At 38.5% G+C, this 16,119-nt stretch overlaps 3 protein-coding genes across 7 annotated transcripts; 1 reads left to right on the plus strand and 2 right to left on the minus strand.

Moving 5' to 3' along the window:
* Positions 1-17: 17 nt before the first annotated feature.
* Positions 18-10,815, plus strand: LOC6637867 (serine-enriched protein). 5 transcript variants are annotated; one of them, XM_023174950.2, is made up of 9 exons: positions 2,547-2,956; positions 4,134-4,313; positions 4,515-4,673; positions 5,000-5,038; positions 6,275-6,392; positions 6,453-6,784; positions 6,850-6,990; positions 7,184-7,234; positions 7,412-10,815. In XM_023174950.2, exons 2-9 carry the CDS (start codon positions 4,143-4,145, stop codon positions 10,322-10,324), a joined length of 3,924 nt encoding a protein of 1,307 aa, XP_023030718.1. In that variant the 5' UTR covers positions 2,547-2,956; positions 4,134-4,142; the 3' UTR covers positions 10,325-10,815. The 5 variants fall into 5 exon arrangements, with proteins under 5 accessions (XP_023030693.1, XP_023030718.1, XP_023030702.1 ...); XM_023174925.2 differs by lacking the exon at positions 2,547-2,956 and adding an exon at positions 18-35 and having other exon boundaries at positions 7,184-7,433; XM_023174928.2 differs by lacking the exon at positions 2,547-2,956 and adding an exon at positions 3,303-3,420 and having other exon boundaries at positions 7,184-7,433.
* Positions 10,816-12,496: 1,681 nt separating this feature from the next.
* LOC6637936 (alpha-amylase-related protein) lies at positions 12,497-14,065 on the minus strand. The gene is made up of 2 exons (XM_002061011.4): positions 13,415-14,065; positions 12,497-13,356 (listed from the first exon to the last, which is right to left on the minus strand). The coding sequence occupies exons 1-2, from the start codon at positions 14,063-14,065 to the stop codon at positions 12,529-12,531; spliced, it is 1,479 nt and encodes a 492-aa protein (XP_002061047.2). The 3' UTR covers positions 12,497-12,528.
* Positions 14,066-14,347: 282 nt separating this feature from the next.
* On the minus strand, positions 14,348-16,114 carry LOC6637935 (sodium channel protein Nach). The gene is made up of 5 exons (XM_002061010.1): positions 15,462-16,114; positions 14,960-15,408; positions 14,767-14,893; positions 14,606-14,709; positions 14,348-14,544 (listed from the first exon to the last, which is right to left on the minus strand). Exons 1-5 carry the CDS (start codon positions 16,112-16,114, stop codon positions 14,348-14,350), a joined length of 1,530 nt encoding a protein of 509 aa, XP_002061046.1.
* Positions 16,115-16,119: the final 5 nt, after the last annotated feature.

Consider the following 16,119-nt stretch of genomic DNA (forward strand, 5'->3'; position numbering starts at 1 on the left):
AAACATACAGTTTCCAATTGCAGACGACAATCCTCGTAAGTACATGATCAAACTGCTGGCCACAAGAGATTTATGTGACGTCTGGTTGTGCGCTGCGCGGAGTAAAGTATTTTTAGAATCGGAATAAAATTCACTTGCTCAGACGTTCGTTTTTGCCTTGGGGTAGCTGTGAAACTAATTAATAAGCAAAAACTGCGACAGGGGCAGGGAAAAGGCACACATGACACTTAAAACGGAAGTAAAATCATATGTGTATGTTTCTATGTTGTATGCAGAGATTGTACAAGGGATTAGCACAGTGGAATCGGTACAATTACTATAGGGTAATATGTATGTATACCTTTTTACTGGTTTTGCTGATTCTAATTGTATTATGTTTTAAAAAATCATTCTTATAAGAGAGGATTTTTTAAAAAAATATTTTTAAATCTTAATGTTCCTTGAAGAGCACTTTATTTTTTTGAAATTACATTCCATTTTGGTCGAATACGTTTTTATCGTCTTGGTTAATATCTTATCATAAATCGGATTTTGTATAATTTTTTACATACTACTTAAATACTTAAAGAAATAATGATCAAATAAACTGAAATTAAGATCTCAAAATAAGTAGTATGTAAAATAGGTAGCTATTTTGAGATCTGAATTGCAAAATCGACATCTGAAGTTTATCGTCAAATTTTCATCTTTTTTTTTAAATTTTAATCTTGTAAGTATTGAGGTCCAAGAATAAATAGAAAATGTGTAAAAGGCAAAAAATTGGTTTGAGTTTTACTTTTTAGCAAATATACGAATAGTTATGTTTTTTTTTTCCTCAGCATGATTAGTAGATAATCAATTGATTAAAAATCTTAGATTACTAAATTATAATCGAGGCTTATATTGGTCGGTTTTTCGATCTTCTAATGAATGTCATTGGAAGTGAATGAGTTATTTGAACAAACGCATCATTATATAACGCCTCTGATTTATTTAATAAGTTATATACTCTTTATTCTGCTAATGATATATAAATCGTTTCCTATAAAATATTTTAATCGTTCACTTAAGCTTAAAATTAGGAGCAAAAAACTTAAATATTTTTGTTTTAAATTATTACTAACTTAGAATTGTATGCATATAAGATCTTCTGCATTGAATTATACAAATGCAAAATGACTGGTAGCTTGTATATCGTTATAATATGCATTTACTGTATTTAGTATAACTTAAAAAAACTTTTTTGGAAATCCATAAAAATAACATTAATATTCAGTTAACTAATTTTTGAAATACATATAGTTTTTTAGCCAATTTGCGCAATAATAATATATAATTTATATATAGGCATAAACAGTTGCTAATAATTTTATATTTTTCACCGTTTACTTAAAGTGCTTAGAATATTTCAAATATAAAGCTAAATTTTATAAATAAATTATATATTTTTTTCTTAAGCAGATAATTCTATAAATTCTAAATCTTTAATGATTTTGGTGAAAACGATTAGGATTAGAATCAGTCATTGAAAAACTAAATCTATTCTCGATTATTATGGTATGCTGAGATTCTTGATTAGAAGTAATCTTTAGCATAGTTTGGATAGATGAATTATTCATATCATTTAAAATAGATATTGCAATTCTCCAGTTCAATTGTAATGCTTTATAAACTTCAGCTGGATGAACTCTTGTTGCAGATTTTTATCGCACGAAACCGCCCAGATATATAGATCTGTGTAGAGAAACTATTTTGGTATAAATTTTCACCAGTCAAACACAATTTATGCCCACTGTTTGAGCTGCCTGCTTTGCTTATTGCCTGTGTGGTCTGTGGTCTGTGCTTCTGTCCTCGAGTTTTTCCCTTTTCAAGTACTTGCCACCGAATAATGAAACTGTTTATTTATTTTTCATGCCTCGGTCAGACAGACTGCGGTCATAGACATCGGTATGGGGGTTTCGAAATGTTGTCGCCGAATATTTCGGGCACACACCTTAGCTGAGGCGAGGCGCATGTCAAGTGAATCCAGCATGCGACTGAACTGTCAAAAAATTTGTTTGGTGGTTGGGCGTTTTTGTTTACGTTTACTTGATCGGCAGTTGCGCAGTAAGGACATAAACATAAGGTTCAAGCTGTACCCAGCATTGGATGCAAACAAGTGTCCCAGAATCCCTGATGCCAACGTTGTTGAGCTTGCCCTCGCGACAAACTGTTGCCTTGCCTATGCGGAATCATCATTATCGCCAACACGACAGCAGCAGCGTTGACGACGACGACGACGATGACTACTAGGAGAAACACCATGGCCAAGGATATATCGATTCGTCGTAGTCATGCGCAGATAAACTTTTGACCAACATGACATATCGATGGAAACTCCTTTTGATGTAGACACAATAATTATAACGACCAGAACAGAACGCTCCTGTGCCTCGTGCGAAACGGTTCATTTCACATCCCAAAAAAACATTTACTTCGCCACAGATTTAGAGAGTGTGTGTGTGTATGTGTGATTGAGTGAATGTGTGTGTGTGTACATATATATATATATACAGAGAAAATCAAAGAAAAACCTAAAATCAAAAATCAAAGTGGTCCAATCTTTTGATTGAAATAACATTAATTGAACTACATCTGGCTGAGTGTTTGCCTGTGTCTGTCTGTGAGAGAGAGAGAGAGAGAGAGCGAGTGTTTTAAAGTTTCACCTCGTGTGTGTTGCTTTTTTTTGGTTGCTTTTTAGCTTGATTCATGTATACATTACAAATACATATAAACACAATAATACACTAAACACACACACACGCACATACAACAAAAAGGCACGCCTGTGTGAAAAGTGAAAGTGACGCCCCAAAATCGAAAGGACCTGAAATTTGCTGTTGCTGCTGCTCCTGCTACACTACTTCGCTGCTGCCATAGAACTGGAACTGGGCAACGTTTTTGAATTATATCATAAATTGCGATACGCTTAGACAAAGTAATTCTTCTTTAATCAACTATCAAATGCCCATGTTTTTAATTGTCTAAAATTCCCTTTCTTTCCCCCCTCCAAAAAAAATTAATCTATGCGTAGCGCACATACAACAATATTTTCACTTGTATTAAAAAAAAAAAAAAACACTTATACACAGCACACATATTTTTTTTTTGCCAAATTCCTCGCCCTTCTTACCTTCATTTTTAGCATGCTGTAATATTCATATTTATATAAATTTTTTTTCCCAACGTAGACATAAATTGTGCAAGTTTTATTCAAACTTATTGAAAACCTTAAAATTTTTTACCTTTTCGCCTTGTTAATATTCAGTCGAAATTTTAAGCAAAAAACAAAATGATTTAAGTCTAAGTTAAGCAACGGATATGGATATCCGTCACAAACATTTATATATATAACATTTATAACGATAAAAGGGGCCGCAAATTTAATTCACATTGGATCAGGTAAGTAGGAAAAAAGATATATATATATATTTTTTTTACAATTAACTCAATTTGAATTTATATTTTGTTTGGCACATTGAGGTAAAAATTTTAACTCTTTTTCCCCCATAATAAGCTAATTCAATATTTGTATGGCATGCCAACCCCCCTTTTTTTCTCGAGACCCTGAAAGTATGCAACAATTTTCCCATGCAGCTTCTGTCCATACAAGCAAGGCCAGGCTTAAACACACACAGAGACATATACACACACACACACACATACATTCGTTTACCTGACTGTACATACTTTTGGACCAACCTTATTGTTGTTATTGTCGTCGTTGTCGTAGACCTTGTCTGGTTGCTCCTTTCCGTTTTGTTTTCTTCTTGTAAACCCCCTTTTCATCTTTTGTTTCACAAATCGTAATTTATTTGCCAAGGACATTCAGCCAGACAATTCACATTACTGTGAGAGAACTGAGGATGAGAAGGCGCAGACTCGAGTCTCAATTGTCTTCTAAGTGTGTGTGTGTGTGTTGGTGGGTTCAGGGATTTCGTTTTGAATTACAATTTAATTACTCAAGCTGGCATTAAGAGATCAATTCGTGGGGGATTCCATTTCAAGTTTATATTTATAGCAAATATTTTCCTTCTTCTCTGTTATTCAATTAAGTCAGTAAGTAATGCCAGTAATTTGATTTCATTTTGGTTTTTCTTTCTTCCCTTTTACAGTAAACCCAAATGCCAGAAGCATTGATATTACCCGGCATGGCTGACGCAGAGCCGGATCTATCGACTTTTGAGAATAAGACAGGATTGGCTGAGGATATGAAATTCCTGGCATCCATGCCCGAGCTATGTGATGTAACCTTCCTAGTTGGTGACACCCGTGAACCAGTTTGTGCCGTTAAGGTAAGTAGAGACGAACGAGAAGAAGAAATTTGCTTGTTGCACTGGACACCGCATCGATATTTCGATTTAGGTCACTGCGTACGCAAAACAAGCATCCATATTTCTCTCTACATCGTCTCTCACTCTCATAACATACATAATAACAATCCCTCTACTCAACTGAAAACCCTCTTTCCCTTTTCTCTGTTTTCATGTCAACAGGCTGTGCTAGCCTCCCGTTCCCGGGTATTCGCCAAAATGCTATATGCAGCACCATCGCCCCAACGTAAAAGGGAGACCTCAACCAAAGAGAATAAGTTGCGTCTATTCCTCAAGCGTTCATCGGAGCCCTTGTTGAATCTCCAGAATGCGGCACAACAGGTTCGTATTCATTCATAATCGATTACCCTAAAGGGGTGTGTGTCTGTGTGAGTGTGTGTGTGTGTGTGCATATGGATTTTGCATTTTGCTGTGGTATAAGTGAAAGTGTGTATGATTTTGGGTATATCTGGGTTTTTCCTTTTAATTTTCCTACACTTATTTACATTGTAATATAACCAAATTGTAAATAAGTAAGAAATATCGCAAATCGCATTTTTTATTAATATAAATGTTTTTCGTGCATTTTCCCCGCCCTCCATGTTGTAATCTCCCTTTTATATATCCTCATCATCCAAAAAATATGATAATCCCATTCACAATGATAGAGAACCGGTTTCTCCCAACAATTAGCTCCGATACCTGAGGTAAAAAAAACCTAAGTGATCAATTGATGTCAGTGTGTATGTGTATCTGTCTGCCTGTGTTGTGTGTGTGTGTGTATTAATTTCGTAATTGAAATTAATTTCAAAATTTATGCAAATGTAAAAAATATGCTAGTTGTAAATGTCTTTTAAATGTAAATGTTGTGTAGTATGAAATAATGACAGTTTTGGACAAGAACTAAAAGATTGCTTTGTAAATAATATAATATACTATGTAGTATTCAAGTGCAGTTCCATGTTTCAGAAATTAGAATTAAAAACTAAAATTGAGAATGCTTAATTTCGTTTAAAAGCATTTTTTTTAAAGAGTTTACTTTATATTGTCTTCATAAATCTTAATTATATTTCTTGTATATAGATTTCTTACCCACAAGATGTGATAGATCTTCATACTCCTACTATAAATTATGATTTGTTTTGGGTTTTGACCCTTTTTAAAAAAACATTAAAACTTTGTGAGGAAAAATAGTTTAATTTAAATATTTATCATTAATTTCAGTATTGTTAAATCTAAAATATATTTGATCAGATAGTTACAAGGCAAATGGAAAAAAAGGTTTAGGAACACGAAAGACACATTTTAGTTACAAATTTTAAAGGGGTCATAGAAGATTTCTTACTATAGTTTCTTACATAGATTTCTAACTCAATTCAATTCATTGGAAAAATTTTATAATATTTTCCATTAAAAAACTTAATTTGTAAGTCTATGGAAAAATCCAATGTATTTGACAGTGATTATCTATCTTAAAATGTTTAATGACCATTTTTGGTAAATTTAATAGACAAACTTCGTTTAGAATTCTTGTACATATTGGTTTACATTCTCAAACAAATAATGCTAGAAAAGATAATTAAATATTAAATAAATATATTATATTCTTCCCAAAATTAATTTGGAGGTATATTTTCTTCTATGCATTAAACTGTTCTGTGTGTTAAAAGGAAATGTTTGTCTAACTAAAATCTTCAATGGCATGTTAAAGCTATATTACTTTCATTCGATCCCCTATATTAGTTGTGTCTATTGTATAAATTGTATTATTTCTCTCCCTCTCTCTCTCTGTCTGTCTAATCGTAAGTTTAATTTCGATTCCGATCTGTTTCTTTCCTATGCACTTGATGTTAGCTTTAGAGTTGTCCCTTTGCACAATAATCTGCTCATGTGGAAAATGTATTTGTGCTCGCTTTACTAATTGCATTATGTTAACAATTTAGCCCAACAGTCAGCAGCATCAAACCTTGATTATAGAGGAGTTTGAACCCGATGTCTTCCGTCAGCTTATTGAGTATATTCATACGGGTTGTGTGACACTTCAACCCAGGACACTTCTGGGTAAGTCAAATGAGGCAAAATGGAGCAAAGTTATATTAAGTAAACATTTTTCTTTTGTAGGGGTAATGAACGCTGCCGATTATTATGGCTTGGAGGAACTGCGTCGTGCGTGTGCTGGATTCATTCAGTGTTGCATCAATGTGGATACCGTGTGCGCTTTGCTGGCTTCGGCAGAGCGTTATATTCAGTACAAGTGCACCAAAACTTTGGTGCAAAAGGTCTTGGAGTTTGTCGATGAGCATGGCACCGAGGTATTGAATTTGGGCAGTTTCACTCTGCTGCCCCAGCATGTGGTACGTTTGATATTGGCAAGGGAGGAGCTACGGGCCGATGAGTTTACAAAATTTCAGGCGGCTCTTATGTGGAGCAAGAAGTACTATGATAATAACCCAGTAAGGCTTCCATTTTGTTCGAACTAAATATTGATATTAATTTGTTGTTATTTCATTTTCAATAGAATATTGACATCAAGGAGATATTGGGCACATTTCTGGAGTACATTCAATTCCATAAGATACCAGCTAATGTGCTGATGCGTGAGATACATCCGCTTAATTTGGTTCCCTATGCTATTATTATGAATGCTTTGGCCTACCAGGTGGGTTGTTGTGTGCTTAAATGTTTATTTGCTGTTGCTGCTTTGGTGTTTAACTCAGTATCATTCATGCCGCCATCCTCTATCTATCTGTCTGCCCATCTGTCCATGTCCATTGTCGCCTGTCGATCATCCAACCATCGCCTGTGTTCGCCATCCTGTTGTCCCCCTTTATGTCTGATTCTACAATTTGCAGGCAGACCCAGAAAGCATCGACCCCGGAAAGCTGTCTCCCAACTCTAGCCGAGTGAGGCGCGCCCGCCAGAATCAGGGCCGCTCGATGTCCGTGCAGAGCTCGCTCGATCCTTATGGCTCCAATACTACACTAAGCTCCAGCGGTAGCAGTGACCCAACGACTGGGCCGCATCACAGCAACTAACATAAGTTGAACGGCCCCTCCTCCTCCTCCTCCTCCCAACACCAGCATCGTCATCGTCATCATCATCAGTCCCTGCCCAAGATCCGCAAGGCCAAGTCCCAGTCCTTCCGCACTCGTCGCAGTCCCTCGGAACGCCGAAGTCCCAATGCATCAGCAGCTCCTACACTTACGCTTAACACCGGCAATGCCGGAGCCAATGGCGAAAAGAAGCGAAGTCCACTGACACCCAAGAGTCCAGTGTTGCCGCAACCAGAATCCAAAAGCCCGGGCAGTAGTTCGCAGAAAACACCCACAAATACTCTCTCACGACAGGGTACATTGCGGGCCTCGAGCCGGCGTAAGAATAGTGGCCAGTTATCGATTTCACTGAGTGCCCAGGGTGGACGACGTAGTCCGGTAGGGGATCGCAGTCCCCAAGGAAGACGTAGTCCGCTGTTTCCAGGCAGTAGTGGTCTCAGATCTCCCAATGACCAGCCTAGCCCAACGTTGCGAAGTCCCACTGCCGAGACAGTGCAGCGGAGAAGTCCAACATTTAGTATACATACACAGGAGAGACGTTCTCCCCTCGGTGCGGCACCCTCTGATTTTAGCTGTCAGACGGGAGTATCTCGAAGAAGTCCGACCTCCACGGTGCATGTACAGGATATGGCCACCGAACCTGATGAAGCATGCTTTGTAGGTCTCAAGCGACCTTCGATTAGCCTCTTCACGCCAATATACTTTGCCAGCGAAAAGCGTTCACCGATGGGCATGGGCCCCATTCCACCCATCACTGTATCCAATCCTGCCGAGACTTACAAGAGTGCAGAGCGCGAACGTGAAGCAGCCGAGGCAGCTGCCCGAGAAAAAGAGAAAGAGGCTGCACAGCCTCAACCAGAGAAGAAAAGTGTTATGCGAGAGATTTTGGCTTTTGTACGCAAACCCTCAAAACATATATCAACGCGTACGAATCGGTTTGCCAATGCATTCACGCGGGCAGAGTCCGGATCATCTGGTGGTCCGTTAATTAGACAAAGTACCTTTTCGGCTAGTCCCGCTGCTTCTTCGACGGCAGCCAAGAGTGCTGTACAAAAACAAATGTCTGAGGTTGGATTCGAGCCAAAGATGTCACTAAAGTTTGCCCACTACACCAAGATGTCACTCAAGCTAAGACGATCGGCGCGTCGCGAGGAGGAGGAGAAGCAGAAGCAACAACAACAGCAGCAACAGCAACAGCAACAACAACAGCAGCCAGTCACTTCAGCCTCCGGTTCGAAAAGGCCCAGTGCGGACTCCAATGCAGGAACTCTTGACCAGGTAGGTGAAGGGACAGCCGAGGAGTTGCCATTCGAATTGGCAAACGTGCACTTTGAAAAGGTAGGTGAGTCGTATATCAAGCATGAAAGACTCAGAGAATTAGTTGAGCCAGAACCTGAAGTCGAAACCGAGCAGCCAGATACAGCCATGGCCCAATTCGTCGAAGAGGTGACCAATTCCCTTAAGGTGGTGGCCCTCAACGGTGGCTTGGAGGCAGGAGCAAGTGGCACGGCAATCCATCACTTTACACGCCGTTCAGAGAGCCGTGAGCCCATAGAACCCAGAATCAGCGAGGAGCGCGAATCGGACTCAAATGATCTCATAATACCCGAGGATCTGCGCCTTGAACTTGTAGAGATTTTGAAAGCCTATGCCCCAGAACCAGTTTATGTTAATTTGCAGGCACTGCGGCGCGAAACCGAGGAAGCGGAAGCTGCCGCCAAAGCAGTGGCCGATGCAGCAGCTGCCGTGGTCGCTGCTCCTCCCGAAAAACAGCCGCTGCAGTGTCCTACTATTGAGTTTGAGCCGCCATCGCGTCGTTCGTCTTTTGATCCACCGCGATCTCCATTCTTAGATCAGTTGCGTAGTCCAGGGGTGGATACCGAGACGGATCTGATTAATTTACAGCGTCTAGACTCGGGTGGTGATAGCTTCGAGATGGTTGAAGGTGATCGCAAGTCAAGTCGAGCGGAATCTAGCTTTGACTGTCCTTACTCATCGCGTGACACCAGTTTCGATGTGTCCATATCGCGCTACCAGTCCACTAGCTATGAGGATCAGACATCCAGTTTTGAAATTGTCGACACTGATGAACGTCGGCGACACATTGATTTGCGTAAGAGCTCCATAGAGCTCGTCGATGCCGAAACCTTTCAGCGCTCCGGGTCTTCTTGTGGTCGCAAATCCTCACTGGAAACGCACTTTGACTACACACCGTCAGAGACGAGTGGCATAACGCCAGTGCGATCGCCAAATTTTCCCATGACCAAGAAGCAGAAGACCGAAACATTCCGGCAGTTGCATATCTCACCTTTCAGTGCCTTCTCGCGGGCACGTAGTCCGCTCTCACAGCAGACATCCTCGAACTACAGCTCCCGTGACAGTCGTGACGATTCGAGCTCATCCTATCCATATCCCCACGGCCATGAGCCTCAACGTAGTCCGTATGCTGATCCGAGTAAAAAGCATTTTCCCTTAACCATCAAGCAGCAAGAGGAGGAAGTTAAGACCTTTCTGTGCACAGATCAACGTTGTGCCTCCATATTTGAGCCACGTCCCAGCTCAGTGTTGACCCAACAACTCTCAACGGGCTCCATGTCAACGCCCTCAGGCTATACGAACGGTACACCTCGTGTCCCCAGTGCTGTAGGAGGAGCTGCTCCTGCTCCTATGGTCTGTATGCCTAGCGGTATTCCACCTCTCATCCATGGCCCCTTGGGCTCGTGTGGCTTTTCCAGTGGCAGTGAATTTGAGCCGCCTTCCCCAAGGCGTGCGGCTAGTGCCTCACCCAAGCATACGTTCACCTTTCGCATTGTTATGAAGAAGGTCGATAGCTCACCGGAGGCCCTGTGTCCGGAACGTCATCGATCTCGCATTATCGATCGCTATCGACGACGTGATAGTCGCCGCAAACGCATCCATGATGCTGGCAAAAGTTTCTAAGCAAACACCAAAAAGCAAAATATTGAATCACAAACTTTTTTCTACAGCAATCATTTCTAGATATCATTTTGACAATCTAAGTGTTTCTACAAATACCGATAATACAGATAGCAATAAGATGCTGAAATAAAAGTACTCAAGGCGTTTATAGATCAAACTTTATAAAATGGTTCTGGTTTTTAGGCCGTTTCAAAACTCTATCAAACGTTAAGTAAATTCGGCTAAACCGAAGTTTCTTATCTAATATATACATAAAGACAAAGGACGACGATTTACATATGTTTGGGGGATATATAGCTCTTAATTCGTCCGTTTCTAGAAAAAGTTACGCCTATTTAGATAATTACAAAATAAAATATATATAAAAATCTTTGACAAACTTTTTCCAAACTGGTACAAAATAAGAAAAACTAAAAAGAAAAATATAAAATCATATTCTAAATGATCTACAAATGTATGTGAAACAATAATTCCTCCCACGATTTACCTGATCAAACATTTATATTTACATATATATATATATGAAATGTACTTACATAAAAGTTGAAAACTTCAATGTTGTAATGTTTTGTGGTATTATTAACATTATTATTATATTAAATTATTATATCTAAATCATAAAAAATTACCAACAAAAATGGGGGAAAAAAAGAATTAAAAAATAAACAAGGCGTGCATTTTTTACGTGGTTCCTGTTATACTATATACATATATATATATATATTATATATACTAAAATGTATTACAAATTTTTGCAAAAATGAAATAATTATTATAAAAACTTAAGCATTAAATATTGAAAGAATTCTAAATGTAACAAATTAAAAGATAAAAAGATTTTCGCTTACGTCTAATTCCTAAGACCAGAAATCAGAGCAAAATTATAATTATGTGTAAAGCCATAAATATTTAAAAATTACATAAAGCTGGATTTGGGGCCGTATTTAAATTTAAAAAGAAACTTAAAAAAAAAAAAACTAAAACTGAAATTAAAATTAAAAAAGAAAAAGAAAACTACTTAAAATTAAAAAGAAAAAAAGAAAAAATAACTTTTGTGCCGAAATGAAGTTTAGAAATCATGAAATTAATATTTAATATTTGAGTAAATATTTAGCAATGTTTTTTGGAATCAGTATTTTTGTTTAAATTTTAAGCAATCTAAATTGAGTGCCAGCTCATTGTTATCAAAATACTTATAATGTAATATTGACTATGGCTTTTTAGCAAATGAAAAGAAAAATATTAATTGCAAAATGATATCAACAATTTACAGGTAATTACTCAAAATAAGCATTTATTCAAAACAAAAACAAAACCAAACCAAAAAAAAAAATCAAAACTAAATATTGTATTTTACGAGACACAGGACAAGCGAGAACGTTACCGATACCGATACCAAAGACAATGACACCACTTGACTATCTCTCTCTAATCTCTATTAACCTCTTTTTTACACAAACACACACACACACACACACACATACAATATCTTTAATCAAATACATCATATATACTTAGTAGGTATGTGAGTATGACTAACATGAATGCAAGTAGAAATGTTGCCATTTTGATTTGTAGTTGCTTGTTTTGAAACTAAACAAAAAAAAACAATAATAATAATAATAATAATAAATTATAAAAGAAAACCGAAACGCTTAAAAATTACAATTCGTAGTGCTACGACGATGATTTTGATTTGCCTGTGAATGCTTGAACTCAAGTTATGGAGATCATCAAGTTCAGTCTAATTCAAAAGCCAGAACACACAACTACAATTTGATTATGCAACTTTTTTCTATTTGCAGAGTTGTTTTACAGTCATCGTTATCGAGATCCACATACATACAGATTTCAATGATCGCACGATCGAGGAGCGGAGATGTCAAATGTCGATGTCGTTTCTTGCATTTGTTAAACTAAGTCCTAAACAAGTTTAAAATCGAAATTAAATACTTTTACTTTCTATTTTACATACATACATACATACCTAAACTGTCTCATGTGCGTGTCGTTATTGTTGCCGTTATCGTTATCGATCTATAGATCCATTCATATACAAAGTAAAGATGTGTAATCAAAGGGGTTAATCCCAATTATACTTTATGTGCGTTCGTTTTCATTGTAATTTTGAGAAATAAACAAAAGAAACACAAAGAAAAGCCCAGAAATATCTCGTTGATAATATAATTGACGTTTTTTATTTTTTATAATTTTGCATCGGTATGTATGGCCAAAACACCATCAAAGTCCTCAGTGCCAATATGGATATAACCATAGCCATTTCCATCGACCGACACTGACTTACCAGTGCAGGCACCGTTCACCAAGCTGCCAGAGATGACATCACAGTATTCACCAGCAGGCAAACAGGTCTGAAGAGTCTCTGACAGATTGGACAAATTGTTATTGATGGCAATGAAACCCTTTGAGCCACGACAAAAGGCGATTTGATTATCTCCATTGTCCCACCAGTTGGTCAACTCTGTATCTCTAATTGTGTTCTTGAATTCTACCATATTGTAGATCTGTCGCCAGCGATGCTCACAGATCCATCCATTGGTACAACCGCCATCAACATCGAATTCAGGAGAAATCAGTTGCTCTTGAGCATCCTGTGGTGGTGCCTGATCGCGGTCATCGAAGCCGAATGAGCTCATGACACGACTGATGCCATATGGATAGGCCAAATGGAAAGCAGTGGCCATTTTATATTGCTTCGGTGATTTGTAGTTGAGAACATCTCCACTGTCACGCTGATTGTCATGGTTATCCACAAAGGTAAGTGCCTGACCGGAAGATAAAAAGCCCCAATCGGTGCCCCAACTCTGTAGCCATTTAAGGGCATTGTTGCCACGGAATGCCTTGCCAATTTCCTCCGAGAAACGGAACTCGGTGACTGCGCCCAGCTCGTTGTATTCCTCGCGAGTCACAGTCTCGTGGCCATGATCGATGACCTCTTGATATATAAAGGGGCGGGCATTGTTGGGAAAACCGTGATTAATGTTCAAATCACGCACGCTACTGTATATGAACTAAATCGAGCACGAAATTTATGAGTCATTGACAAGCAAAGAGTGTGGTTTTACTCACCGAAAGATCCTCGGATGCCATATGTTTGGCAGCATCTACACGAAAACCAGCCACACCAAGCTCTATCAGATGATCCAAGAACTCAATTAACTTTGTCCTCACCCAATCACGGCTCTGATTAAGATCCTTGAGACCAACCAATTCGCATTGCTGCACCTGGAATCGATCATTCCAATCGGTTATCTCGCAAGTCTCATGGAAATCATCGGCTGTGTATGGGACACTGGGGAAACTCTTCTTTGCAGGCTCAGCCACTGAACCACCTGTACCCGTGGCCAATCCATCAAAATCGGCAGACATATGATTGAGTAAGACATCCACATAGATGCGTACGCCCACGTCATTGCAACGCTTAACCATGGAGGCGAATTCCAATTCATTGCCAGAGCGGGTAACTAGTTTATAGGAGATTGGTTGATAGCGTTCCCACCAAGGACGTCCTTCGGAGATGATATTCTCATTGGCTGGACTCACTTGAACGCCGGCATAGCCACGTGGACCCAAGAAACGTTCACACTCGTCGGCAATATCCGTCCATTTCCATTCAAAGAGATGGACAATGGTATTCCGATTGCCCCACCAATGGGGATTATGCTGGGCCAGCGTTAAAGCCAACCCGAAACAGAGTAAAACTGACAATGACAATCTCATGGCCAACGTACAAGCTTCTAAGAAATTTGCCACATTTGCTTACTCTTTTATAGGAATTGGCTGTATCTTATCAGCTATCTGCTAAGAGCTTTGCTTGGGTCCAATTTATGGATAGCACATGAGCACGATTAGAAGCGAATTTATGATGAAGATGGTCTGACCTATGGCAATATGCGATAGCAAGCCACAAAACAAAAAACCCATATAGAAAACGTATTGAACTTGATCATTTTATTGCTCTTATTTATGACAATATTTTTTGTTTTTTTTTTTTTTGTGTATTCATTCTGATTGTGTCTTGTGTATTGTAAAAATTGACATCTGGTTCTCGAACTTTGACCTCTTTTGGAAATATCTACGCCGTGCTTGACACTCTTGCATGTAGTTCTTACGCAAAATGATCGAAAAGTAGTAAATAATCTCGACCACACTAAGCATACTCATACCCACAAATAGGCTAAAAGCACTTCCCAAGTTTGCTAACAAAAAGATAAAAGACTATTAAAATGCATCTTCAAAATGATTAACCATGGAACTTACAGACCAAAGTGACCATATTAGAGAGCAAATCATGACGTACTCTTCGATAAACTTGCGAATTTATAAATATATGTACGATTCCATCGTTTTTTGCTATATCAGAACTGAAAAAACATGAAGAGAAATTACTAAAGATGTTCAACTAGTTATCTTTTACTTACTAAAATGGATCCATAACTGGCATATTTAGTTGTAGAGGAAAATTCGATATTTGTACATCATAATCAAAGTATTCACAGGTCAAAGGGCATGGACACTGAGTGCTACGTCTACGTGTTATTATATTGGCTAAAAAAGATAAATATTTCAACTACAGTTACTTGTTCTAAGCTAAGATTCTGTCCCAATACCCACCAAAGTTGTCCACCAAACAAGGAATATCACGAAAAGAACATATCCTCTCATGTGTGCGATTGAAATCGAAGAAATAAGTATAACAACCGCAAAACTTGACCATATTCGTGACTCTACAATTGAGCTCACAATTCGGATAGACATAGTCCGAAAAGTAACGCAAAGGAAACTCTTGACGAAAAACACAATTTCGTTCCTTAATTGTCAATGCTTTAACAGCATTTGAACAAAAAGTTTCCTGCGGTCTCAAAGTGGCAAAGACTTCAGTATTAAAGGAAATGAATTTAGAAACCGAATGAGCACTAGGAAAGGCATCGGTTTCTTGTATTAGCAGCTTTACACCATACGAATACGATTGCACAGGATCGTATTTGGCATCCTTATAGCGAACTATAACAGAAAGTCCATAGTCTAAGCCACCAGCAGCTCGTTGACCTGTGAAATTGAGACTAAAAAGGAGAGAGATCTTATATCAGAATATTCGATGATATCATTTATTTACCCATTTTGTCGCAAATTGAAAGAACAACAGTGCCCAAAAAAAGTCTTCGATAGCTGAAAGAGTTGCGAACAATTGACAATTTGACCACGATAACGACAACGATGCAAAATCTCATCACAATCCCAACGTAAATGTTGCACAAATTCTTGCAATGTCAAATTGTTAATGGCCAAAAGGGTTTCCATGTCCTCAATATCCTGATTGGCATAACGTTCATCGTCGACCATGAAACCATAGAATATATGCAAATGTCTTTGTATATCCAAAAGTTCAGTTCCCTGTGGCAGCTGTAGAGTCTGTAGAAATGCTTGAGATTTTTGCATATTAAATAAAACATCCGGGCAAATGGTTATAGGTGGGAAATATAAATAATTCACTGGCGTATGATCACTTTCCACATTCATGCGTGTAGGATTACTACGATAGTCGGCATAGAAGGTCTGAGCCATAACAATGGCACATATGAACATCACCAGTGAGATGAGGAGCCAAATGAAGTGAACTATACGATTCGTGTCCTCTTCACGTGTATACTTTAGGCCATGAATGCTGCTGGTGGCACAAAAGTCATGCCAAGTGCGTCGCAACGAGCCACGAAATGATGAAACCTTGAAATCAATTTGCTCCGGTTCTAAGTCCTCATCGTGAGCCATCGTGG

Source organism: Drosophila willistoni, assembly GCF_018902025.1.
Source record: "Drosophila willistoni isolate 14030-0811.24 chromosome 2L unlocalized genomic scaffold, UCI_dwil_1.1 Seg72.1, whole genome shotgun sequence".
Lineage (NCBI taxonomy): Eukaryota > Metazoa > Arthropoda > Insecta > Diptera > Drosophilidae > Drosophila > Drosophila willistoni.